Source organism: Neodiprion pinetum, chromosome 7 (genome assembly GCF_021155775.2).
Source record: "Neodiprion pinetum isolate iyNeoPine1 chromosome 7, iyNeoPine1.2, whole genome shotgun sequence".
In the NCBI taxonomy this organism is placed as follows: domain Eukaryota; kingdom Metazoa; phylum Arthropoda; class Insecta; order Hymenoptera; family Diprionidae; genus Neodiprion; species Neodiprion pinetum.
In genome coordinates this window covers 1,877,857-1,904,160 of record NC_060238.1, presented here as the reverse complement: position 1 = coordinate 1,904,160, position 26,304 = coordinate 1,877,857, and the positions used below count along the sequence as shown (strand labels likewise).

General features: G+C 37.4%; 1 protein-coding gene across 7 annotated transcripts in view; it reads left to right on the top strand.

Annotated features, from left to right (window-relative positions):
- Nucleotides 1-25,471, top strand: part of Err (estrogen-related receptor) — a 37,957-nt gene extending 12,486 nt beyond the window's left edge. The window contains exons 1-9 of one of the 7 annotated variants that reach the window (XM_046634213.2): nucleotides 1,413-2,371; nucleotides 20,588-20,749; nucleotides 20,917-21,027; nucleotides 21,140-21,281; nucleotides 21,686-21,892; nucleotides 22,136-22,174; nucleotides 22,369-22,509; nucleotides 22,599-22,801; nucleotides 23,040-25,471. In XM_046634213.2, coding sequence (XP_046490169.1) covers nucleotides 2,318-2,371; nucleotides 20,588-20,749; nucleotides 20,917-21,027; nucleotides 21,140-21,281; nucleotides 21,686-21,892; nucleotides 22,136-22,174; nucleotides 22,369-22,509; nucleotides 22,599-22,801; nucleotides 23,040-23,378 — 1,398 coding nt within the window. In that variant the 5' untranslated portion in view covers nucleotides 1,413-2,317 and the 3' untranslated portion in view covers nucleotides 23,379-25,471. Of the gene's footprint in view, nucleotides 1-1,412; nucleotides 2,372-13,808; nucleotides 14,010-14,141; nucleotides 14,224-20,587; nucleotides 20,750-20,916; nucleotides 21,028-21,139; nucleotides 21,282-21,685; nucleotides 21,893-22,135; nucleotides 22,175-22,368; nucleotides 22,510-22,598; nucleotides 22,802-23,039 lie in introns of those variants that run through there. The other 6 variants (XM_046634209.2, XM_046634208.2, XM_046634214.2 and 3 more) reach the window with 6 other exon arrangements.
- Nucleotides 25,472-26,304: the final 833 nt, after the last annotated feature.

Here is a 26,304-nt window from a genome sequence, read left to right as displayed (position 1 = left end):
GCAGTCAGATGAATGTATATTGTTATTATCACGTGTGTGTCCGTGACAATTCGCGTACGTAATAATTGGAGTTTACCGAATCCGAGCTGATCGTCGGAGAGCGTAATTCCATTTTGTCGCATATTTCTACTGGGTAGGCGACGTTGAAACGCATTATCCTAGGTGCTGTTGTCTACCAAAGTACAGATTCGTCGTATCTGTATATTGTTATTATCGCGAAAAACTTATCTTCGATTAAATTTTGCTCCACTTGTAAAACATGCATGCAATATTATTGTATAAGGAGTGCGGCAGAACCGCTTTTGCAGATGTACCGAGCCGATATTTTATTCCTTCAGTTTCTATCGGCTTTTAAAATTTCGTAGGTAAACTAAAGACCGAGAATGGAAAGAGATCGGAAATCTATGTAACTACTAAAACGAAACGTGGGAACGAATGAAAAGAAACCGTGGCTTTCAAGATTCCGATACGGTCAGGGTTCGATTTGGCGAGGAATCTCCTGTCGATTATATCGGTCCGTTTGAAAGACGGCGACGATAAAAACTCAGGCTGGTAACAGAACTGGGAAATCAGGGAATTCTTGGAAGCTTGGGGAAATCTCAAGGAAATTCGTGAAATCCTCATCGAAATTAGGAAAATATCGTAAAGATATTTCTGCTTTGTTTGCGAATATTTTTTCCCTGTTTAGTAATAATAACAAACGAAAAATTGAATAATTTTTCAATTTCTACTTCGATGTAACAGCTGCTTAATTTAATTATACCAATATCTGCTAATTATTTTAAACACTAATTACGCGACCATTTCCGAGGCATGACAGTAGGAATAATTAATGTTAAAAAAAGTGGGGGTAATTTTGTGAAAACAGATTCTAAGGGTGTAGTTCCCAAAAGGTCCATACCTCCGATCAACTTCAAATTTCGTATACCCGTGTATTTTGACTAGCTGATCATCGCGAATATGATAGTGAAAATACCCGCAAATTTGATTTTCAAGGTCAAAACTGACAAGAATCAGTTTTTATATTTTCTTTCGATGAGCGTCGATCTTGAAGAAAAATGTTTTCCACAAAATTCGTAGCCTATATTAAGGCTGATCGCTTATGTTTCATAAGTGTTTGTCTGTCATATGATTTTTTTTTTCGAGAAAATTTTGCCGACAACCTGACAATTTTTGCGAGTTTTGTACACTCCGATTTCCGTCGCGGCCCTGATTAAATCGAGACGGATACACAATACACACACGACGACGAGAATGACGACGAGGATGATTAGGAGCCGCTGCGAAGGCCGGGAATTGGGGGAAAAGGAAGGAGCGAGAGGCGCGAGAGGCGCGGCGGCGTTGGCGGCAGGCGGCGTCTCCAATTGGAGAGGGAACGGCCGGCCGGCCGAAGCTCCAGTAGTAAAGTCTAGTCGAGATCGGGCGCGCGGCGCAACGCACGCAACGTAACGCAACGCGACGAAACGGAACGGAACGAAACACGCAGCGAAACGCAGCGAGACGCAGCGAAACGGGCGTCACACAGAGACGCCGAATTCTCGGGCGGCGCGCCGGCGACGTTCAGTTTTTCAGTAGATACGGTACCGTCGAGTTCAGACTCGCCGCGCGAGGCCGAATCTTCGTCCGTCTCTGCCGTTTTCACTGCCCCGTTTCAACTTCGCAGTACCTGCACTCCCTCGCCTTTGAGAAACCTTTCCGTTTTTCCCTCTGCGATCTCCTTCCTTTCCTCCCTTCCTCCCTCCCACCCTCACTCCTCTTTCTCACTTTTTCCGATCGTCATGCGCGCTTCTAAAAAATTGTTAATACCAATCACCGAGCGCAACGGCGACTATAACAATAATACAGGGTGTGCCAAATCGGTCAGTGTTTCTTCGTTGCTGTTTTTGTTTTTGTTGATCTCGGCCGCGTTGCCGATTTCAAACGGTGCTGAGAAACCGATCGGTTGACAGTCGAGGGGTCGAGTTTAAGCAATTAATAATACCGTAGACGTAGATAGATAATTTACACAACAGAACAAATACAATAATAATAAAAACAAATTAGCTAAACTGCTTATTCTCGTGGTGCGAACGAGAGACGATAAAGCGAACCAAGGAAAGTGAACGAGTTTCTATGGACGAAATAAACAAGTGTTGAGTTCTTACTTTTTCTCAAGTTTCTTCGTTTTTTTTTTTTTTTTTTTTCTTTTTCTTCCTCCTTTCGGAGCAACAACTTATATCGACAGTTTCTGTTTTGATTCGGGTGTTGACTCTGCTGGCGGATCGCTACACCGGTCTTCTGATCTTCGACTACGGATTTACCTGAAATACGTGTTTTAATGTACCCCGGAGTCACCTGCGACACCACCATGGATGCGTGGATGTACGATGTGGTATGTCACGAAACTGTCTCTAACTAAACGTATATTTATTTTTCATATTTATTCTCATTGTTTCCGTTTGTTTATTTATTTAATTTTTTTTTTCTCCGTTTTGTTTATGACTATTTTTCTTGTCGCCCCCCCCCCCCCCCCCCCTCCCCCCCATCATGATTGATCGAAAATTTCACTTCGTAATCAAATTATCCAAGTTACGCGTACATTTTCCTCTTCTTCGACTTCTTCTTTTTCCTCTTCGACTGTACTGCTTGTCGTCTCTATAAATTTTTATTCAAATGACGAGTGTACAGCGGGGAAAAACGAGGTAAAAAATAAATAAATAAATTATCATTCCGAATTTTTTATGATGCACTGCACGATATCGCGCTAAATTAAACGGTTTGGCGTCGCACGCCGACTGGCGATCATGCTAGAATAAGAAGAGGAAGGCCGGAGAGGCGAAAAACGAAACAGATTATTAAAAAAAAAAAAATGTTAACTCGAGTCGCTACATCTCATACCCGTACAAACATACGCGCACAAACGCATACACGACTAGTATAATACATCTCTTTGTTTACGTTTAAGTTTCTTTCGGAATATATTAACGCGCGGATGTAGGCATGTATGGATGTACGTATGTGAACATATATATATATATATATATATATATATATATATATATATATATATATATATATATATATATATATATATATATATATATATATATATATATATATATATATATATAAACACATATGGATCTACGTATTTATGTATAACATTTCGGTATTCCGAATTTCACGAACAAGAATAACAATAAGACACTATAAAATGCGAATAATATGTAATTATGCAGTCGCAAGTTGTACACTCATCCGTCTGTTTATACATACATCTATATGTACAGGGTTCGTACGCACAGGGAAAACCTGGAAAACTCGGGGAGTTTCTTACAGCAGGGAAAATTCAGGAAAAAGTCAGGGAATTTCTAAAATAAGACTGGAATTTTAAGTTTCTTGAAGAAATAAACTCGTTCTTATACGTACGTTACTTGATATGAAACCTCCTTCCGTTTTTTTCTTACTGAAAATCGCTGGCTGTTGTTTGTAAATTAGTAGTCGGACAGTAAATTAATTACTAGGTAATACTGACGGTATTAGTATCAATATGCAAAAAAATTGTCATTAATCAACCGCATATTTCTTGGAAGGTTACTGAAAAAAATCCTATTTTCAGACTGGAACACCTGGAATAGTCAGGGAATTTCGGATTCCAAAAAGCGTACGAACCCTGATGTAGAAATCCATGTACGTACAACGGTGCATACGGTATTAAAATACGGCGTGAGTTGTTACGACACGTTTTTAATGTTTTTTTGTCTCAAATTTTTTTATCGCTGCCGGCAGGCGTAACGTTTTTACATCTTTTTTTTCTCTCTCTCTCTTCTTTTTCGGTATTCATTTCTCTCCCCCTCTCCATCCCTCATCTCATTATCGGAATTGTTTCTCCGTTTAATTTTTACCGTTCGATTATCATCAATCGAACTTCTCGCCTCGTCTATGTTTTCTTATTTATTTATGTATTTTTTTTTCCATCTTCTTTCCGTTTCGTTTGTTTTTTCTCTTGACCATTTTCTAAAACCCTATCGACCTTACAATTTCAATTCAATTCGTCAATTCCGCCAAGCGTATCTTTTTTTCCTCTTGCTTCGTTTGTTTATTTATTTTTATCTTTTCCTCCTCAATCGTCGCTTCTTTTACTTCCTTCGCGGCGCTCTCTTTTCGTATCGTTTAGTTTGGCTTCTCTCATCGTTCTTTTTCTCTTTTTTTTTTTTCCCCCGCACAACGTGCTCCGCAAAGCATACAAGGCAGGCGAGAATGGCGACAACGATGATGATCACGGATCGTTTCGATATACCATTTGCAGCGGCGGCTCGGTTACGTCAGGCTTAATTATTTCATTAACATTGACACTGCAACATCGCGGTGATGGTAACAGTGTGAATACAGTGCTGCCGGTGGGTAGATTTACATACAACATTCAGATACCGTGTTATGCAGTTTGTTATACCATCATCGATAAATCTAGACTCAACCGAATTTTGCCACATGGTTATTATCATCGCCGTTGTTGTATATCAACATTTTTCATAAACTGTAATAATGCAAAATAGGGTCACGCAGAGCTTCTCGTGTTTTTGTCAATTTGCACGATACTTTTCATTTCCGACCACTTAATTCTTTTTTCACTTAATTTTTCACACGCGCGATTTATGTTTTATTCTTGCCCGGCTACCCACACCTAAAAAAAAAAAAATACTTGTGTTTAATTTCATTTAATCTAATCTAATCTAGTCCAATGCAACAGCCGTATTATTTGTAATGCCATGGATACGTTATAATATATTATACGTGCATAGAACGTTCTTTTACCTCAGTTACCTTTTTCATGGATGAAAAATTCAAGGCGAAGTAATCTATGTATAATAATATTTTCTCTTCTATTATTTTACCTCTTTTTCTATCTGTCTACGTTACTTTATACCTGTATCTACAATTTTCTTTTCTACGTCGTTCTATCACGAAAATTTCTACAACCCCTGATAATTTTCTCTTACAAATCATCCAATTTTCTATTGTTCGCAATTTTATTTCCATCTCCGTCGTCCTCAAACACACACACGCTCATTTTGGTACAAAGGTTTAATAATAATCTTTCTCATTTTACACGCTTCTACGTAATAATACATACACAAATACAGGCATGTATTACAGTATATAACCGATGTGCTGTATGTATGTATATATTTTTTGCATTTTCGACTTGTTATTTTTTTTTTTTTTTTTTTTATTCCTTATTTTTTTGTACGCGCGTATTCATATACAGATAAATTGTTAGGTGTATATATATATATATATACACGTGTGTGTGTGTATATATGTATATGCGTACATATATACATGGGTGTGGTATAAATACCTGTGCCAGCTGTGTACAGAGAATGAGAAAACTTGCTGGAAGACAGACATTATAATGTGTATATATATATATATATACATATGTACATACACACACACATATGTATATTTGTACGTTTAGGTACGGAGTTGAAAAAAAAAAAAAAAAAATAGTGGGTTATAAAATTTTTGCCCACCACAAATTGCCTTACACGATGAAATCCCCGTCGTTATACGTATAATAGCCGTGCAACAATATTATACATGTTGCGTATAGGTGTGTGTATAAAATATTTATATACCTGAGTTAGATACCCGAGCTATTATATGTTCGCCAATTATTTATTGTGTATCGCGTATCGTGTGAGAATATGTAGGTATAATGCAATTACTTGTACAGGGATGTGGGCGTAATGTGAGCATGGGAGGTGGCGCATGTGTATGTATGTGTGATTCATGTGCAGTGCTAAAAGTGACAAGGAAGGAAAGGGCGAAAGAGAGAGAGAAAGAGGGGGGGAGAGAAAGTGATAAGGTGACGAGGAAACTCTACTACCGTGTGCCTTTCAACGTTGTTTTGTCGCGATCTAACCCTGAACTTACATTCTCATGTCCTTGTACGTTACGTTGCGTTGCATTGCGTTGCATTGCGTTAAGAGAACAGCTGAAACACGAGGTGATTTATGTATGACGATTAAGCCAAGTCATCTCTCGTTAATATGCGCATGCGCATACGTGTGCGTATTATTTATATATGGGCTATTCCACCAAACCCCGTACGCAAATCGGACCTCCGTTTTTGATGATTCGTTTTTTTTTTTTATTATTATTACTTAGGTGTCGACAAGGAGATTTCTCGAGTATGAAAGAGCTCTGGGTTTTCCTAATTATTGAATTTTGCTTGGAAATTATTCAATCTAATTAAACGGTTCAAACGATGCCTTGAAAATAAAAAAAAAAAAACAAACACGGAAATTTTCTGAATTTTTCTTGAACGATGAGCATTTTTTTTCTCATTAGTCATTTTTAGCGAGAAATTCAGAAAATAAAACTTGAAATGTCAATTCCACCATGTTTCCTATCGTTTTTTGAAAACATTTTTGAACCGTCCAACTAGATTTGAAAATTTCGACGAAAAATCTGATAATTAGGAAAACCCGTGTGAAATGAAGTCAGAGATTATTCGTACTCGAGAAATCTTTTTATCGACACCAAAATAACGTGAAGAAACGGTGAGAGTCTGACGCTGGTCGGGTTCGCATGCAATTCGCCATATAATATCGTGCGAAAATTGATCGATGGGGATCGATCAAGGAAATTAGATTAAGAAAATGATTTAAACTGCGACGCGAATTCGACGTTCACTCAATCCCATAAGACTTTAATTATATTCGAGGTTCAGAATATCGATTTTCAGTCTTTTATATGCCTGTATCAATTATACACTGCAGGAATTTCCTCAGCGCAATCAAAGTGGTGGTCGTGTCTGCAGTACTGGTATATATCCAAAAAAAATAAATCGAACAAAAATTGATAAATGTCCTATGTATGATAATGATTATTATCGAGTTAGTCGGGAGGGTGACAAAGAAGGGAGCTTTTGAGCTTGCGCGGTTCTCTGTTTCGTTTCGTTTTTTTTTTTTTTTTTTTCTGTCTCCCTTTCTCTCTTTCTCTTCTTCCTCTTTTTATCGTTTTCCACGAAACTAGTCGCAATGATATCGGTGTAAGAAAAAGAAAGGAAAAGAACCGAACAGAACAGTACAGAATAACCGTCAATAGGGAAAAAACCATCAATAGGGAAAAAATGAGGGGAAAAAAAAAAACCAAAGAAGAATGAAAAACTTTGAAAGGAAAGTAATAAATAGCGTCAACGATACAATGATCATACACTCACGGTAAACGTCGAACGCTGGGAACGAAGCGAAGTTGAGACGCGGCTTCAGGGCGCAGGTCCCAGTCGCGAAAAATAAATGCGACAAAAAATATGGTGCAAAAAGATTCTGCGTCACCGTTCTAGACGTGAGAGGAAGGACGATGTACCGTAGAGAGCGAAACTGAAAGAAAGAGTGAAAGTGAGAACGAGAGTGAGAGGAAGAGTGCGAGTGGAGTGGAGTAGAGTGGACTGGCTCTCTCATTGTGTATCTACGAGTAGATAGGTATACGATGCACGGTGCGTTCCGTGCAATATCACGAGGTTGAAGTTTGTAGGGTTATAGGGGAACGATGTATATTTTTTGGAGGGGAATGATCGTAAAAGTTTTGCAAAATTTGACGATTTTCCGGAACTTCGGTGAACTGGGTTAAAGCAAAAGACGCTTACATTTTACGATCTCTCGACTACTACCGTGATCGGAGTAATTTTAAATTGACAAACAAATGTAAGTGATATTTCGTCGTGTTACAAACGTTGCTGTATATGAACTTCAACCTCATCCAAAATTTAACAAAGTATACAACTTGAGAGTTGCAATTGTTTTGGATATCATTTCTTGCATTTCTATAAATATGTATGTGTTTTCAAAAAAACTGGTCGACTCGGGAAATGTTATGCGATATTTTTTTCCTTCTTGATTATCGATGCAGAAGAGTATTGTCAGAAACGAACGGTTACTTTCCCATATTGTTTAGTCTCTGAAATTAGAATGACTATGCAATTGTACACAATATCGGATTTTCAGAAACATGGAAATTTAATTTGCCAACTTTTAGAACATACCAGAAAATTTTCGTGAAGAATAGTCAAAGTATGGAAAGTTACGAGTAAGAATTTAAAATTAGATGAAACACAAAATCATCGGAATAACAATTGTATATAACACAAGTATAGAAATTCTCTTTGCTTTCTATATTTTGGCTTCCTATTATTCTTTTCTTTAAAAATTTCATATTTTCCTATTCTTCCAATTTCTATTGTGCGACTCCGATTTCTGTCCCTCGTCAAACGCCCGCATCGTCAATATCACCCATATATTTTGCCAATGAATGTTTCTTCTCGAGTAACGTGATCAGGAAAAGGGAAGAATTTTGAAAAAAAAAAAGAAAAGAAAAAATAAGATATATATCGCACGAAATGGAAGAAGCAAATTGAAAGCGACACCGCATCGGCGGTGGGTTCGATTTCCGCGGAATTTCTCACAGTTGCGATTCTGCGTGGCCCCGAGACGACAGCAGCGCGCGACGCACGCCGTCGGGACGCTATGGAACACTCGAGCAAAATGGTTGGACGAGGTGTGGTGGGGGGTGGAGGGTGCGGCGGCCGTGGCGTCGAGAGGTGGCAAGTTTAAGGCCACGAGACGTCGGTGACGTCACACACCTCAACCCGGGCCGACGATCCTGACCTTGTACAATGTGTAACCAAATTCTCTCTCCTCTCCTCTCCCTTCCCCACCCCACCCATTTTTTTCGCGCGAATAATAATCACACGTTGGTGCATATTCGCAGGGTCGCAGACATTTTTCGGTTGGCCGTGAGAGCGGTTATTTTTGTCCGAAATTTATCCAGTAGTTTCATTGCCATTATTCGTGTTTGTTATTAACCGTCGATATTATCGACCTCGACGTTATCGGCGTTACCGTTACTCTTCTTATTATTCATGTTATCGTTAATTTAGCCGTTATCATTGCTAAGATTATTTCTATTATCATTATTATACCTGCCGTCTCGAGGACGGGGGAAAATCCCCGCCCTTATTAGAAAAATAAATTGTGAAGAAAAATATATATCGCCGAAATAGTATGAGCCATATCTTGTGCAGCGATTGTTATACATTATTATTATTATTATTATTATACCTACGGTATGCGCACGTAACGCATGTAGCTAAAAATTTTTCCGCGCGTACCTCGTTTTTCTATATCTGTTTCTTTTCATTTTCCTCTGTTGATATTTCTCTCTCGGTACTTTGCTATTTTGCATTTATCCTAGTATTTATTTTTAATTTTAAACTCGTCTCTGCAATGTTTAAGCCTCGGTATGTATTTATACACACATTGTTACATACCTATATTACATACAGTCAAGTTTAAGTTTGGTTAGGCTAGGCTAGTGTCTAGCCATTCTTGTTTCCTTTTCATCTTTTGCTCTCTTTATCATTTTTTTTTTTCTCACTCCTCTCAAGGTTCATCGATTCGTTCCTTCTCTCCGTACCTAGAACCGGGAGAAACTGCTTTTTTCTTTTATTTTTTTTTCACCCGAGTTCTCTTACCTCCTCATTATAATTCTATTCTCATTTCGTTTTCATTAATCAAAATCAACGGAACGGAGCGAAGTAATATAATAATATAAATCGTCTGAAATAAATGAAAACGAAAATTGGTGGCACAGCATATGGGGTTTATACCCAAAAATCCTGCACAGGCTCTTACTGTACGTCTTATTTTCTTTTCCTTTTTTTTTCCCCTAGTCTTACTCTTTTCTACGCGTGTATTAAACATTATTCTTGATTTTTACAAGGTTAAACTTCGTCGCGTCTTCATTCAGCGAATAGTTATAAATTTACTTACTGGAAACAAATTCAGCAACTGCAATGAAACGAATAGAAAGGTTCTTGGGAATTTTTTATCCTTTCTCTTTTTCTTTTACATTTTTTTTTTTTATGTTTTCTGCACCCAAGCCTAACAGACCTCGGGAAATATTTTTGATATCGTTATAGTAATTATTTCGTAAAGCTGCGTATCAGCTGTTCACATATACCGATGATCTACGTCCTGCATCTCTTCACTTCTCGAAGCTATTGTTTGCAAGAAGAGAGAGAGAGAGAGAGAAAAAAAATGATAATAAATAAATAAATAAATAAATAAAAAACGTTGTTTTTCCGTTTTCATGGTCATTGTTTGCACGAACGTTGTGTTCCTTTGCTCTGCTCGTGTTTGTTTTTTCTTTTTTTTTTTTTTCTTTCTTTCTTTTCCTCCCCACCTTCAGTTATTTTTTGATTTTTTTTTTCTCCTCTTCTCTTTACACCCGTTTGTTTTCCTCTCCGGTGTATAATCTCTTTTCCTTTCGCGGTTTCTTCATCGCGTTTAATGGCGAAGCTTTGGTTCTCCTCTCGCCTTGGGTCTCGGTCTCGGTCTCGTCACGTCTCGTCTCCTGACCTAGGATACGCGCGAATGTCGCGTTACGCGGGGCTTGCCAGAGCGAGATTGCACACTTTGCACTCACTTTGTACCGTGTCGTGCGATTTTTGGCCGAGGTTAGGCTCGTAGATTTTTCGGCCCGCAGGTATGTATACACTACACACCTACAGCGCTTTACGCGCATGCGTCCGCGCGATCCGCGCTGCGATAATACCGACTGAGCGCGTATGCGTGCATCCACGAAACTTCCTTCAATTGTACGTACATAAATCAGGAACATGAGCCTTGGTGTACAAACGGCGATATGCGCGAAAAATAAAATGAGAGGTGACGCGCGGTGATTTTTTTTTACCAATTTTTTTTTTCGCGTCTACTTTTTTTGCGCATCTCTCTCCTTCTCTCTCTTGTTATCGGTATTTTTGGCGGCGGCTTAGCCTTGAGATTCGTCCAAAACGCGACTACGTAGACACCGTGTTACGTATACCGTAGATTAGAGAGCGAAAAAATGTAAAGAGAAAGAGAGAAGGAGAGAAGAGCAGCACATCTGTCGCAACAGTAAATCGCTTGTTGTAACACCAGAGACGGATACATTTTTTTTTTTTTTTTTGTACTGTAGGTACGCAATACGTGTACGATATAAATTTTTCAACTTTTTTTTTCTCAAACTTATATTTTAGATTACGATGCTACGAATTTTTCCCGTACACACGGAGTAAGAGTAAAGAGAAAAAAAGAAACAACAACAGGAAAGAACGGAACGGAGTTTTTAATTTATTTCGTAAGATTTGGTTGCGTAAAGTTTTTTTCCCGACGCGCCTCATCGTACATCATTGTATATGAAAATGGGAGAAAATTCTATCCATTGCATTATTTGGTATAAATTGTCAATTTGAAGATAAGGAGATTGTCGCGTCGCCGCCTGCGTCATCCGGCGGTAGATGATAGACACATGAAATTCTAATATCCACGACGTTGTCGTCACTAGATCGTTGAATTCCCATTGAAATTCCGAATAAAAGATAACAAAATCTTTAGACCGAAACTAGCGCCGCCTGGCGGAATTCTCGAGGCTTGACCCTGACCTGACATAACCTCACCGAACGTTGCATAAAGCGCATCCTTGAGATTGAAGTAATTAATTTACCGATTGATTTTCCTCTCGAATAATAGATGACGTTTTAACGACACGTTGCAGTTCCAGAGGAAAGAAATTGCTTGTAACGAAGCAAGGAAGTGAGTTGTAAGAAACTAAGGAAGGCCGTATACATTTGCATACTTAATTACACTCACATTGATACATCAATTAATTACACGTGTGTTATTATTTATTCGGCATACACCTTGGATGGCATCGATCTATACATATTTATATACGTATATTATATACGCATGCAAAAACACACATGCATGTACAAATCGTTTGGTGTAAAGTTCTAACTGTTCATAACTGTGATAACTTATCCGTAATGGAGCGCGAGAATTTCACATTTATATTTATAACTATGGGTAGCTGTGTAATTACGTACGTACACGTATACACGGGATGTTTTATAACGTGAAAAGATCTGCGCGACGACGAAAACAGCAAACAATATTGTAATAAAATCAGCGTAGTTTAATGAATTGAAAAAAAAAAAAAAATTTTTCTAACTCGTTTTACTCCTCGCCCTGATCATCCATTCATCCTTTTCTCAAATTTCTTTCTTTCACTCTCTTTCGTTCTACTATTCGTTTTCTCTTTTCTTTTCATAACGTTGTCGAGAAAACATTACGAAAAGAATAACGCGGAAAACCTTACTTCCCAAAATTCTTTTTATTACCGAATTTTTCATTTTCACTTTTCGACATGGCGATGGGAAAAAAACGTTCTTTTTTTTTTTTCACGTCTTGTTTTCAATTTGTTGCACGTACAACACACGTCAAGTTTACCGTACGCGTATCAACAATAAGAGAAAATGAAAAATAACTCCGCGAACTTCGATATTGCGAGTAAGTATCGCGTGAAATTTGCAAGCTCTGGAAAAAACAACAACAGAACGAAACCAAAAAAAAAAAATCAACAACAAAAAAAAAAAAAAAAAAAATACTAACCCGCTGAACGGGCAACGGGGCGGGGGGTGGGGGGAGGGGCGAGAGGAAGACAAACATGAGGAGATTAGCTCTCTAATTGCGATACGGTGCGTCTGGGTTGGTGTGCAACGTACGATCGTAATACTTTACGACGAAAATTCGCGAGTAATGGCCGCTAGGCGCTATCTCTAAACAGTCCTCTCCCCCCCCCCCCCCCCCTTCCCCCTCGCCGCTCACCCCCCTCAACCCTGACTCTCCGCACCTCGCAATTTGTATCAGATCCCGGCGGTGGCGGCGGTGGCGAAGGCGGAGGTGGAGGTGGAGGTGGAGGTGGAGGTGGAGGGGGAGGCGGAGGTGGGAGTTGACGGTGGCGGGACGCCACGACCTACCACAACGCTCAACGACACTTCAAGGCCACCCGCGTTGCGAGAGGGAAACCCGACGGCTGGCTCTCGGTATCTCGTTCTCTCCTCTCTTTCCTCTCCTCTCCTCTCCTCTCCTCTCCTCTCCTCTCCTCTTCTCTCCTCTCCTCTCCTAGCCTCTCGTCGTGTTCTCATCGTGGTTTGCCGAAAAATATTGGCGAAATAATAAATACGCTCGCAGTACACCGTCGTCGCGGTTATAGGACTAATTTTTTATTTTTATTTATTTTTTTTTCACCCCTCCTCCCTTCCCTTTTCGTTTTGCACTTTTTTTTATTTAACGCGAGTCCAGAGACCGTACGTCGTTTATAAATGTAAGGGGGAAGGGATAAGGAGAGGGGAAGTTAAAAAAAAAAAAAAGAAAGAAAAAAGTAAAAAGAAACACAACGCCCACATCGGTATTTGTTACCACGAACTCGAGTAATTGCGGCAGCGGGTTCAAAAATAAAAGTTACGAGAGTTACCCTAGTTTTTATATCTATTTCTGGCTTATTTTTAGTCGCTTGATAGCTATGATTTCACTAAAATGAAATCTAGGAACATATTGCAAAAAAAAAAAATCGTAATAATACAATACAGAAACACATGACGCATTTTTTAATTTGCGTGAAAGTTGTACGGATTTTATGGTCGAAAAGTGAATAACGTGATGAAAATATTTTAACAATAAAGATGAAACAATATAAGGTCCAGATGCGGCGGTTCATTTAATTGGATTAGCTAATTAACTCGAATCGTTTAATCGTTGTGAACCCAGTAATAAAGAGAGAATCTTGAATCGGCCATTTTCTCTGTTCCTCTCCGCACTCGTAACTACCATAATTTTATAAGTCATTCTTCTCCGCGGCGTTCGATAGATGCGCGAAGGTTGAAGTTGGGCGTTGGGAGTTTTGGCGAAGAGGATAAGGAGAGGAGAGAAGAGGAATCTGTTATTGCCTGACGAATGAGCAAAGAAACGGAGATCGAGGGAGGGAAAGGGAAAAAGAAACGCTTTGCTCCGACAGCTCTCAGCGTTACATCCTGTGTTATATTATTCAGCCAGCAGCGACGTATAATCTGCAAAAATACGTGCGGCATTCCTTGCCAAAACCACCAACTTCGTATTACATTCGCGTTACAACGTCTATTGGTATTTTAATTGTGTATATATAAGTCATAAATTGCAATCGCGATGTATTCGTCGTTACGCCGTTGTTGTATTTTCTTGTTATTACAATTGGGAGGAAGGAGAAGGAATTTATGTTTCGCAACGAATGTAATTCTTAATACACCAGTTGTAGATACGTGTGTTAACCTCGGTGTGAATCGATCCGCGAGTCAAAATGCGAAACTCGAAACGAAAGGTATGAAAACGGAAAAAAAAATATATATAAACAAATACATAAATAAACAAAAAATGGACAAACCACCTACGTAAAAGACAAAATGTAAATTGAGCCTGTTTTGCGAGTTAAGAAGGATCGAAATTGAAGCGAAAACGTTCAACGGACAAAATCAATGTTCAACGTTCATCTTGTCAGATTTTCGTCTGTTATTCTTTTCAGCTTGTTTTGTCTTGATCGGTTTTACGATGAACAAAAATGTGCAAATAATTGTCGAATACTCGGAGGATGAAAATGTGCGAACAAAAACACAAAAAAAAAATAAAAAAAAGAAGAAGAAAAACCGATACAAAATCGGGATATTATTCGCTTATGTAAAAATTCTTCAGGTTTCTGTGCTTTTCGATGGTCACGTGAAGCTCACAGGTACTTACAAGAATATCTGGATTCAACGCACAGAGCGCAGATTTTTTTTTTTTTTTTTTCTTTCCATTCGCACGTCTAGTAGACGCAGATACAATTAAAGGGGTAGAATCGTAGAGAAGACGCATTAATTCGTAGAAGGCAGAAGCGGATGACGAGAGAGGCGTGTGTGTAACGCAACGCAACGCGACAGAGGAGGAGGTAGGTTCGTAATCGATTCCCCGGGCCTCGGAGTTTTGCGAGGAGGTAGGGCTGGTCAGGGTCGACGGGCAGACCAACCGCCGAAAATATATTAGTTTATTTCTTCTATTTAGGTGCGCTGCGACGCGACGTAACGCAACGCGCAGGACGGAACATTATCCGAAGCGCTGCGCTCTAATCTGATCGGCCGATTCTTTAGCAGCCGCGATTTTATTCGCATCGGTTCTAGGAAAGAATTCGTATTTCTTTTTATTCACACTCGTTTTACGATTCATTCATTCGTTCATTCATTTATTGGGTCATTTTACTGTTTATTTATTTTATTTTATTTTTTCTAACATTCAAATTTTCGTTTTCTTTTCTCAATTAGTCGTCGTTATTTCCTTTTTTCTCTTTCATTTCTTTCTGCTCTGATTCCACAATTTTTTCTTTTTTTTTTTTTTTTTTTTTTTTATACACACGTCGTACAGTGCAAGATATGTCGATATTGTTGGGAACGTAGCGTCGCTTTTGGAAGGGGATGTACGTACATAGATGAAAAGAGAAGAGAATGGTACCGGGAGAAAAATTAATGACAAATTTTTATAATTATTGAACCAAGATTTTTCGATAATTTTTCTTCGCATGGAATTTATAATACACTTGAAACTTCGGCAAATGATTGTCATTATTTGCTATGTATACATATATATATATATATCGCGTACTATTATCGCGCCTGGCAACAGATAAAAATATTAAATGAGACGGTTTGCGGACGATAGGATTTTTTTACACGCATATCCATACATACGCAGGTAATAAAAGTGTATTTTCACATAAATGCGTATACGTGAAACGTGAAGAACGTCTGACAATATAAATTATTGTAGGTATGATACGACGATGTTACAGATAATGCAGCGATAATAATAACAACAACAACGCCGATATAATCGCGTTATGTATGTAACGATATTTTCGGTTTATTACCGACACGATCATGCGTTACATGCATCGGATTGGGTAAGGTCAGCTCAAGTTAGGTTTGAGACAAGATTTTATTTCGCACGTTATTTTCCCACCAAGCGGCAATGTTACGTACGTATGTATTATACATTGTATAGATAACGTCTCCGCAGCGTATCTCACGTTGCGAATCATTATTTTATCGCGCTTCGTTCCGACCGAGGATTTTGCGAGGGGAAGAAAAAGAGCAAATGAATAAGAGAGAAAAAATAAAATAACGCAAACAATATCGCGTAATTTCCTTCATCAATTTTTATTTTAACAACCCTCTTGTATAAGTTGTATGCTTTATGCAGTTTGTTTTTGCTTCAAAATACACATTCTTCGGATTAAAATCATGGGATTTATTCAAATTCGATGAATTCGATCGAATTACAGCGCATTTGCGGTTCAATGTTTTTTATACTATGTATACAAACAGATTTTTGAATTTAATTTTAATTTATCGAATTGAGTTAGTTTTTCGTTTCTTCCCCTCCTCCCCCCAATCAGTCAAATCGAACGTTTTTAATCGTTCGATTATGAAATCGAATGATAATTTGTCAAGTTGGAGAAAGAATACCCAGGGAGATATTAGAGAATAAGTGGGAAAAAAAAAGAAATCGCCAATTATTTAAACAGCCACTCACAGCAGTTGTTTTCACATTATTAAAGTTTGTTGAAAATTATATCTTCAGTCGACGAATCAAGTTACAAATTCACTGATAGAAAAAGACAAAGTTTGTTCAAGATTCGAGTATTTGAATTTGTCTGGAATCGAGTTAAAACGAGACCCCTTCTTAAAATGTACATTATTTATTTATCCGTTCTCGTTTATTTCTGTACTCCTCTTGTTCGTTTTAGATTCTTAGTCCAGTATGTATATATGTGTATATATATATATATATTCCGAAATTCTTTCGCTTCGCTTTCTCGCCGCGTGTGTCGCCAAAAAGTATAATATAAACTGTATACGTAGATAAAAAATAAATAAATAAACCTTGTAAATACACTGCAAGAGTGCAGAAGGGCGAAAAATATGAGAAATTAGAGTGAGAGAAAAAAGAAACGCATTGCATAAAATGAATAATCGAAAAATATAAGATTCGAATCTCGAGGTTTGAAAATTTATAACATAACACGTGATGACATATATTATGTATTATACCTGTATAATAATGTACGTTATACAAGATGTGTGCTTTTTATTTATCGGAATAAATTTTCACACATCGCTTCGCGCATCTCGTCGTTTTTCATTTTTTCGCTCACGATAAAAAAGAAAAGAAAAACAAACACACACGCCGTGTTTGTTCTTTTCGTCTTAATAATTAATTTAGAAGTTAATCTTAGAAGCACCTAGAACTAGACTATTCTCATCTATACTTGTCTATCTATCTATCCATCCATATATCTACTTAACTAACTAATTGTCTGTTAATTCGTCTGCTTATCTCCGATATCTATGCGTAATTAACGATTGTTCGGACCGTAATATCAACATCCAGTTTGTCAGGAATGTATTAATACACGAGATGTTACAACGTTCGTGTATTTGCACACATGTACGGATATATACCTACATTCTGTGTGAATTGATGCGGTAGCAACAAGCCGAGCCGAGTCCGGACATCCATTCTCCTCATGCTGAGGGGCAACCTTGGGCCACCTTAAATAACTCCGAATATCCCGCAGTTTTCGTTCCGCCATTCCTTCGTTACGCCAAGTATGTTTCTTTACGCGAAAGGTGAGGAAGAAATAAAAAGGAAACAAAAAAAAGGAAAACACAAAGAGAAGTAAATTAAATTAGATGCAAAGGAACCGATCGTCAATGTAAAGAAAAAAACAAAAAAAAAAAAAAACACTAAAACCTTTCTTGACGATTGTAATAAAATCAATGGTGCCGAATTATATTTAAATTGATACTTTTTAATAAATTTAATATTGATTCAAAAATCTAGCACGAAGATTTGCACAGAAAAAGAATGTAATTTCAGAACACATTTTTCTGTTTTCTTTTTTTTTTTATTTCTTTGTCTCGCGTTAATGTGAAATTATTTTGTTGTATAACATTCATTTGTTCTTCGAGTAGAATACAAAGTTTCGATTGTCACGTCTCTTACGGATTTGTATGCTTGTATTACGTACGGTAACTACGTGGGGTAATTCGATACGTATTTTGTATTTATCCAGATCGCGATACTTGATATATCGGTGTCGTGTAGAATTTCACGCAAAAAAAATGCATTTTTTTTTTTTTTTTTAAATGAACCTTATTTTCACATTCTAATCATAGGCGATTCGTTGACGTGTAATTCATTCGATAACAAGATCGACTTTGATTTTACTGAATTATACGAATAATGTGCTTTCGGCGTTTACAGAAGAATAAAGGAAAAAAGAGTAGAAGAAAAAAAAAAAGTATGTACTTCAGGATAATCAGATTTCTGTCAAGTTTTCTATACTTGCTTAAAAAATGTTTTTATTCAAGTTTCCACTTTATTTGATGTACGATATTCGAAATAAAAACACGAGCAGTTTTAGTTTTTTTCGAGCATGCTCAAAAACAATTTTCGAAAAAAAAAAAAAAAATGTGCAGTACAGGTATTGGAAAATCTGTAACAGATCTAAACAGTCGAAAAGTGAAAGTGAAAGAAGCGTTGGCATTTTGTTTTGTTTTGTTCGATTGAATAAAAAATTCACGGTGGGCGAAAAAATTGTCTCATCCGCGTTTCGGAGACGAAATAGAGCGGCGTGCGGAAAAAAAAACGCGTGGCGAAGGATCAAATCGAAGAAGAAAAAGAAGGTCAGGGTTCGAGAGGCTGGTCCGAGTCGAGCCGCGGAACGACCCGTATTTATTTTCGTGAAAGTTTTTCGGCACCGCGAAGCGTCGCCGTTGGCCTTCGGCCGTTTGCGTCCCCTCTCGTTCCGTTCCGCCCCCGGATGGCGGATCACGGATCACGGATGGCGGATGTTCGCCTGCCGCGACAACGACGGCGACGTGAAAAGTCAAGTTCAAGGCCGTCCGATTCAACGCTGGGCTTTTCTACTCGTTTATCCCCCCTCCGCGCGCCCTTCGTTCCCTTACTTCCCTCCCTCTGCACTCCTCCCCTATCTTCCTCTCCCTACTTCGTTTTCGTCGCGACGCGTCGCTGACGCATAGTTGAGATCCACGTATGACGTATACATATATGCGTACGTACTGTGTGTCTGGTTAACCTCTCGAGAGTTGGCGAAACTTCGAAAATTTGCGCGATTTTTTTTTTTTTTTATGCTCCTCGATCGTTGTGTGTTACAACTTTCATGTACGTTTGTAAGACGCGGATTTTTTTTTCGTTTTCTTTTAAGACTGACTTTTCGACGAGGCGTAAAAATTTAGGGAGGGCACGGAACGGAGTTTTAAAAAACGCGGAGTATTGAATTTTTTTGTAAGATGCTAAAATTTTGACTTTACACATTTTAAGATTTTTGAAAAGATAAATTATCGCGATTTGAAAATTTGGTATTGTCTGGAACCTCGTATTTTCCTCGTCCTACGTTTTCACCCTCACTCTCATTTTTACTTGTCTCTTTTTAATATCTTTCTAATGCCGTTATCATTTGAGAGAAAGAGAGATTGTGTAATGTCTTTCCGTTCGATATATTGTCGTTAAAAATAATTTTGGGAAATAAGTATTTTCGACAATTGACATACTCGAGTATCTATTTATAATGTATTATACCAGACTCGTTTACTGACAGCAACCACGCAAGGTACGATTAGATTGTTTTAGGTATTCATCTCGACCGTGAACTCTCGATGATAAATTCCCGATTTTCAGAGCTTTGTTGAAAGCAATATTGTGATTCAGTTATTCTTGCCGTCTTTTTATACGACATGAAACAGCTCCTGGTAAATATCCAGTCCTGGAACTGATATCGCAGCCGAAATAAAATTCCAAGCGTGCACTCAGCGGCGGCCATCTTTGCTGCACTTACAAGCTTCCATTTTAACGGCGACTTACACCGCGCGCAATTGTTAAAAAATCATAGTTTAGGATTAGTGAAATTAGAGTGAGAATAACTGACGGAGGAGGTTTTAACAGATCAAAAAGTAATATAACGAAGAAAAATTTTACTTCGTTTGAGTAAAAATTAATTAAAGGACAAAAAAATCTCAAAACTTGACTGTTCAACTTCAACCTTTTTTCTGCTCACTCTACGCATGGTTACAATATATATTTAAACCGAAACACGTGTGTTCGTTGCACTTGGTGCATACATACACGCAACTTCTGCTTTCGGCAACGGGGAAAGATATTTCGTAGAATTCGAAGTCTAAAATTGTTTGAACAAAAAGGATGAAACGTGTACGGTTCAGCAAAGAAAAGTTCAACGCTGTATGCGTATATATCTATATAAGAGCGAAAGACGGCGCCTTTGCCGTTTCCTAAAAATACATTATGTATGTGCCTACAAGCATCTTCTCACTTCGAGAAAAATTCTGCGATTCTCTGCAGCCGCGCGCGAATCGTGAATGCAATTGTTTCTCGTTCCTTGAGATTTTCAATTTCTATCGTTATCCGTACAAAACGTACAGTCTGCTTGTATTTGCAAATAAAAAAATTTTTTAAAATAAGGTCAGATTTGTGTAAAAAAAAAAAATGACCTATCGAAACTTGTCGTTTCTATTTGAAGAATTATTTTCGATACACTGAACGGTTGGTTTAATTTTCGAATTCTTGTGATGCTTTTTTCGATCTTCCGTACTAAAGCTCGTGCGATTTTGTTTCAGGTTTCTATGATGTCGGGTGGCGACGGTGGCACTGCAGGAATAGTCGGTAATAACAGGACGACGACGATACCCAGTATAAAACAGGAGGTTGAAAATCCTACAACGCCGTCGCAGAATTACCACCAAGTTTGTTCGCCCACCACGACCCTCCACCACCAAGATGTGGGTATATCAATTTACGTCGCCTATTCTTTTTCATCGCGAATTGTTCGATATTTTCACCGAGACTCACTTTTGGTTGGGACTATCCGCCCAATAATACCTCAATTTTGTTTAATCGATGTTAGATACATGCAACAAAAATGAATGAATTTTTTTTTCTCGAAAAGGTGGTATGCGGTCAGGTGGACATTCCTGATTACGGGGGCGGAGGAGGGAGTCCCGGAAGTCCTGAAAGGCATCACTGTTCGTCGACAACGCAACCAATGGGAATGGCAGAGGTAAAATTATGGGTGAAAAAATGGAACCAAACAGTAGTGAAATTTTGTTTGGCAATTTTGGATCTAGTTTTATTGAAATGCTTAATTTTTTTTTTTTTTCTTAACTCATCAGGGCGGTATCAAAGAGGAAGACATGCTGCCTAGGAGATTGTGTCTGGTTTGCGGAGACGTCGCCAGCGGTTTTCACTACGGCGTCGCATCCTGCGAGGCTTGCAAAGCGTTCTTTAAACGAACGATACAAGGTAGGCTACAAGGTACCACTGAAATCCCTGCAACCGAATTCTTAGTTCATTTAACCCTTTAATAGCCGAGCCATTGAAAAAATCACTTTTCACTCACCGCTTCAAATTTTTTCTAAAAAAAAATTACACGTTTTCAAAAATCGAGTTTTTCAATTTTCGCACCCGAATAAAGAGTTTTTCTTGAATGAAATTATTCAGTGAAAACTTTCTTTAGAGTGCGATACTGTTTGTTAAATTATTTCAGAACTTTTAAAGGTGGAAATTGAAGAAGATATTTTAAATAAATAACTTCTTCGTCCATGTAGACAATATGCTACAATGGCAACTAAAGGGTTAACAACAATTCCAATTTCAAATCTTACAAGTTCTTCTTCGTACAATCTTCAAATTTTTATACTTTTTTCTCTGGCTTTTAGGCAATATCGAGTACACTTGTCCGGCGAACGGCGAATGCGAGATAAACAAGAGAAGACGAAAAGCCTGCCAGGCTTGCAGGTTTCAAAAATGTCTGAGGCAAGGAATGCTCAAGGAAGGTGTCAGGCTCGACAGAGTTCGGGGTGGTCGGCAAAAGTACCGGAGATCCACCGAGCCTTACGCCATGATGGCGAGCATCAAACTCGAAGGTGATTTTTAAAACTGATCAATTTTTCCTTCATTTTTTCCGACAACTCTGCAGAGATTCCGAAGCCTCGAGAAAAGAAGACACTTTTTCCCTCCTCATCCTGTAGTTGGTTTATTTTTTTTTCACGCGGCATATTGAACTCGATTTGTCTGTTTTTTTTTTTCTTTACAAAGATACAACAATAATATTCGATAATTTTTATCGTTAAATGTATTCATCGCAACGATTGTCAAAATATTTCAAGCTAACGTTGGACCGACGACGGTTGCGTCCGGCGAAACGAGTGAGTAATATTCGACCTATATCTTTATATCGAGAATATAAAAAAAAATGTACGAAGTAATAGCGCAGAAAAGAAAGGAAGAAACGGTAGAAAAACGGCTTGAGCGAAGAATGTAAAATATGTAAAGAAAACGAAATCCTGGTGAGGTTTTTGCCGGTTTTGCAAAAAACAAATTTCCTCCACTCTTGTTGCAGATAACAAAATGGTCGAGGCTCTGATATCCTGCGAACCGGACATGCTTCAGGCATCAAGTCCTTCGCTTACTTTGGACACGGATCAGCGAGTGCTCGGACAACTTTCCGATCTTTACGACCGAGAGTTAGTCGGTATTATAGGTGAGAAAAAATCTAGTGAAACAAAGTTGAACGAATAAAATAGCGGGAAACGACTTGACACGTGATTCGACGTATTTGTTCCTCTTTAGGATGGGCCAAGCAGATACCCGGCTTTAGCGGGCTGGCTTTGAACGATCAAATGCGTCTGCTTCAGAGTACTTGGGCAGAAATTCTCACCTTCAGTTTGGCATGGAGAAGCGTACCGAACAGTGGCAAGCTTAGATTTGCCCAGGATTTTACCCTAGATGAAAAAATTGCCCGGGAATGTCACTGCGTCGAACTTTACTCACATGTGAGTAGAACAAGCTAGAAATCGATTTTTCATACGCTGCTTAAAAAAAAGTTTTTTTTTTTTTTTACACCTCAGTGTAACGTCTCACAATTTTATCACACCTTTGGAATAAAGTGCCAAACGAAACAACGCTTCTCTCGAAAAATTTTAATTCAATCCCGACAAGACCAGAAAAAAAAAACGCAAAGAAAATTATCAACGTCTAATTTGTTTCTCATCCCTTTCAAAACTATCGCAGTGTATACAGATAGTGGAACGACTACAGCGACTGAGCTTGTCGAGGGAAGAATTTTACGTACTAAAAGCACTGGTGCTTGTGAACAGCGACGCAAGATTGGACGAGCCTCAGTCTTTGGTTCGTTTTCGAGATGTGATACTGAATTCCCTTTCCGACTGCGTTGCGGCAGTTCGACCAGGTCAGGGTATACGATCAACGCAAAGTATGTTCCTAGTCCTGCCGAGTCTCAGGCAAGCCGACGGTATTGTTAGAAAATTTTGGACCAGTGTTTATAGGACTGGCAAAGTACCGATGAACAAATTGTTCGTCGAAATGTTGGAGGCTGCTTGTTATCGATGAAAGAGAGGAGACGAAGGAAAGAAAATTGTTTGTTTCTTATTTTTTCCAATCGTTATTTTTTTTTTTTTTTTTTTTTTCTCGCAACAACATTTCTCTCCACTTTTTGTTCACACTACACAAATACCTGTTGTTATCATTACTATTATTAATATTACTATTACTATTATTACCATTACTACTAATATATTGTTTTATGTATATTATTGTTATTATCGTAAGGATTAGCTACTTTGTAATTTCACATCACAATCGGCTTCGGCTCCCTATTATTTATTTATTTGTTACATCGTTACCCTTTGAATTCAAAGTATTGAGATTTTACTTTCGCAATTCGTTGTCTTCACCCACACACACACACACACACACACGCGCGCGCGCGCGCGCGCGCGCAAACTCTTTCTCTCTCCTTTTCTCATTATTTCTATCTCTGTATATTAATACTTCTCTATGATTACCGTATGTAAGAAGCTTTTGAGAAGAGAAACATGGAGAGAGAGTGAGCGAAAGAAGTATAAAAAAGGTAACAAAAAATTGAAACTGTCATTTTTCGTTCAACTTTTATTATTCGTTTATTTTTTTTTTTCTCGATAAAAGAAACGTTGCGTTTTCTTAATTACGTAATGAATTATTCTTTTATGTCCCAGTGCTATTTGCAAAGTAAATATAGTCTTACCTCAAAGAATGATATAAGAGAACCAAAAACGTGAAAAAATATTTAGTAAAAACACATTAAAGAAAAAAAAAAAAAGAAAGTAATCCGGTGTTAACGTAGCGAAAAAAAGCGATAAATGTAATAAACTAAAGAAACCATGTACAGAGTTATCTAGTGTATTGGAGTTTAAAGAAACTTTGACGAAAATTGGGACTCTGAGGAGTGCATAAAATCGTCAAACTGTGAGTATAGGTAATTTTTGAACGATTAAAAAGTGAAAAAGAGAGAGGAGACAAGGAATAGAAAAATTAAAAAATTAAAAATATCTCAAATTTGCTGTGTGATAATTTCTGTTTTCTGAAAATGGACATACGTAGAGGGATGTACGTAATATTATAGGAGGATAGATGGACGAAGAAGCAAAAGCAAAATTCAGCTGTCTTAATGAATTCGCGAAAATAAGAACGTTGCTGGTGCTGTTTTTCTTTTCATCAAAATGATGAAATGAAAATGTGAGATCAAGTGAATAATGATTGAATTGAAAATTAAAGACGAATGAACGACAAGAAAAAAAAAACAGTGATAATAATGAGACGATACGAAACTCCCGGATAGGAGTTATTTTATGATAGAAATTAGGTGTAACAAGTAAACCAACAACAACGTCAACAATAATAACAGTACCAATAATAATAATAATGATAATAATAATGATGATAAGAACGCGTTGTACAGAAAAGAAAGAGACGAACGAATTGTATTTTTCTTATTTGCTATGTTATAAAATTTCGTTATCGTTGAATAATTAAAGAAATCGAGTCATCGAAGATTTCAGAATGGCTGTGGATGATGATGATGATGAGGAGGACTAGGAATATAGAGAAATGGAAATTTCCATACATAATAACATAGATACAGCAATATAGTTCCGTATAAATAAATAGAATTAATTTCATGTGGCAAAGCTAGGTTCGTGTTTTTTTGGTTTTTTTTTCCAATTCAAGACGTACGACTTGCGTAGTAACAATTTTAATTTACCTATTAATAACAAGTGAATAAATAATCGAATGAAAATAATTGGCTACTAATTCACGTGGAGTAAGAATACTAATAATGACGACTATATGAATTTTGTGTAATGATTATTGTTATTGTCGTTGTCGTTGTTGTTGTTGTTGTTGTTGTTGTTGTTATTATCATTATTATTATTCTATTTTGTATGATAACTTAGCTGTCAAAGACCGAATTCTAATTCACGTTTAGATTGCATCTTCTTCGGATTTACATGGATAACGAAAAGAGATGAAAAAAAAAAATACCAGTGATAACACGCATATATAGCGTGTAGCCATAGTGTGAATATTTATTTCTCATGTAAGACATGGAAGATACGATTTAAATTTTAACAAATTGAAAAGAGAAATTACCAAAATTTAATGTATGCAAGAAGGCGAGCAGAAAAAAAAGAAAACGACACAATAACTTGAAATCAAATCATCTCGTTTGCATATAACTCGTCTGTGCGTGTATGTATGTATATATATATATATATATATATATATATATATAATAATAATATATATACACACACACACACTGTAATTATACATTTACATTGTAAAGAGAAAATGGTAGTAGCCGTAAAATGCGCAGGGAATATATTCAGGGATCTTTATTATTGTTATTGTTATTATTATTACTATATAATTAACAATATTATTAATTATATTGAATTACCCGATAGTCGTTATTACCGTTGCTCGAAGAATGGTAGTTTTGCTTTAGTTTTTTGTTTATCAAAAAAAAAAATTGTCCCGCGCTGCCAACGAAACAGCAGCATGGTAATTTTTAAAATACGTAACAGAATACTTGTACGATATTAAGTATGTGGCGTGAGAAAAAAAAAAAAAAAAAAAAAAGGAGATCGGAGAAATATGAGAAACGTGAAAAGTTGGTTTCATTATTTTTTTTTTTATTTTTTTTTTTTTTTGAAACCGAATGATGGACTTATTCGTACCGATCAAAGTTAGAATGGCTGTTATATTTTACATGCATCGGAAAGTGATATTCCGGTGACGAAGACGAGGAGGTTTTAATTTTTAATCGCGTAAACGAAGAAAGAGGAAATCAAACAACGAACGATCAAAAACAGATTTTCTTTAATTCAATTATCAAATTTCGTTTTTTTTTTTTTTTTTTTTTTTAATCGCAATTTTTCCGTCTCTTTCGTTTTTTGTCCTTTATTATTGTAAAAACGCGAGTTCTTCTCGACTA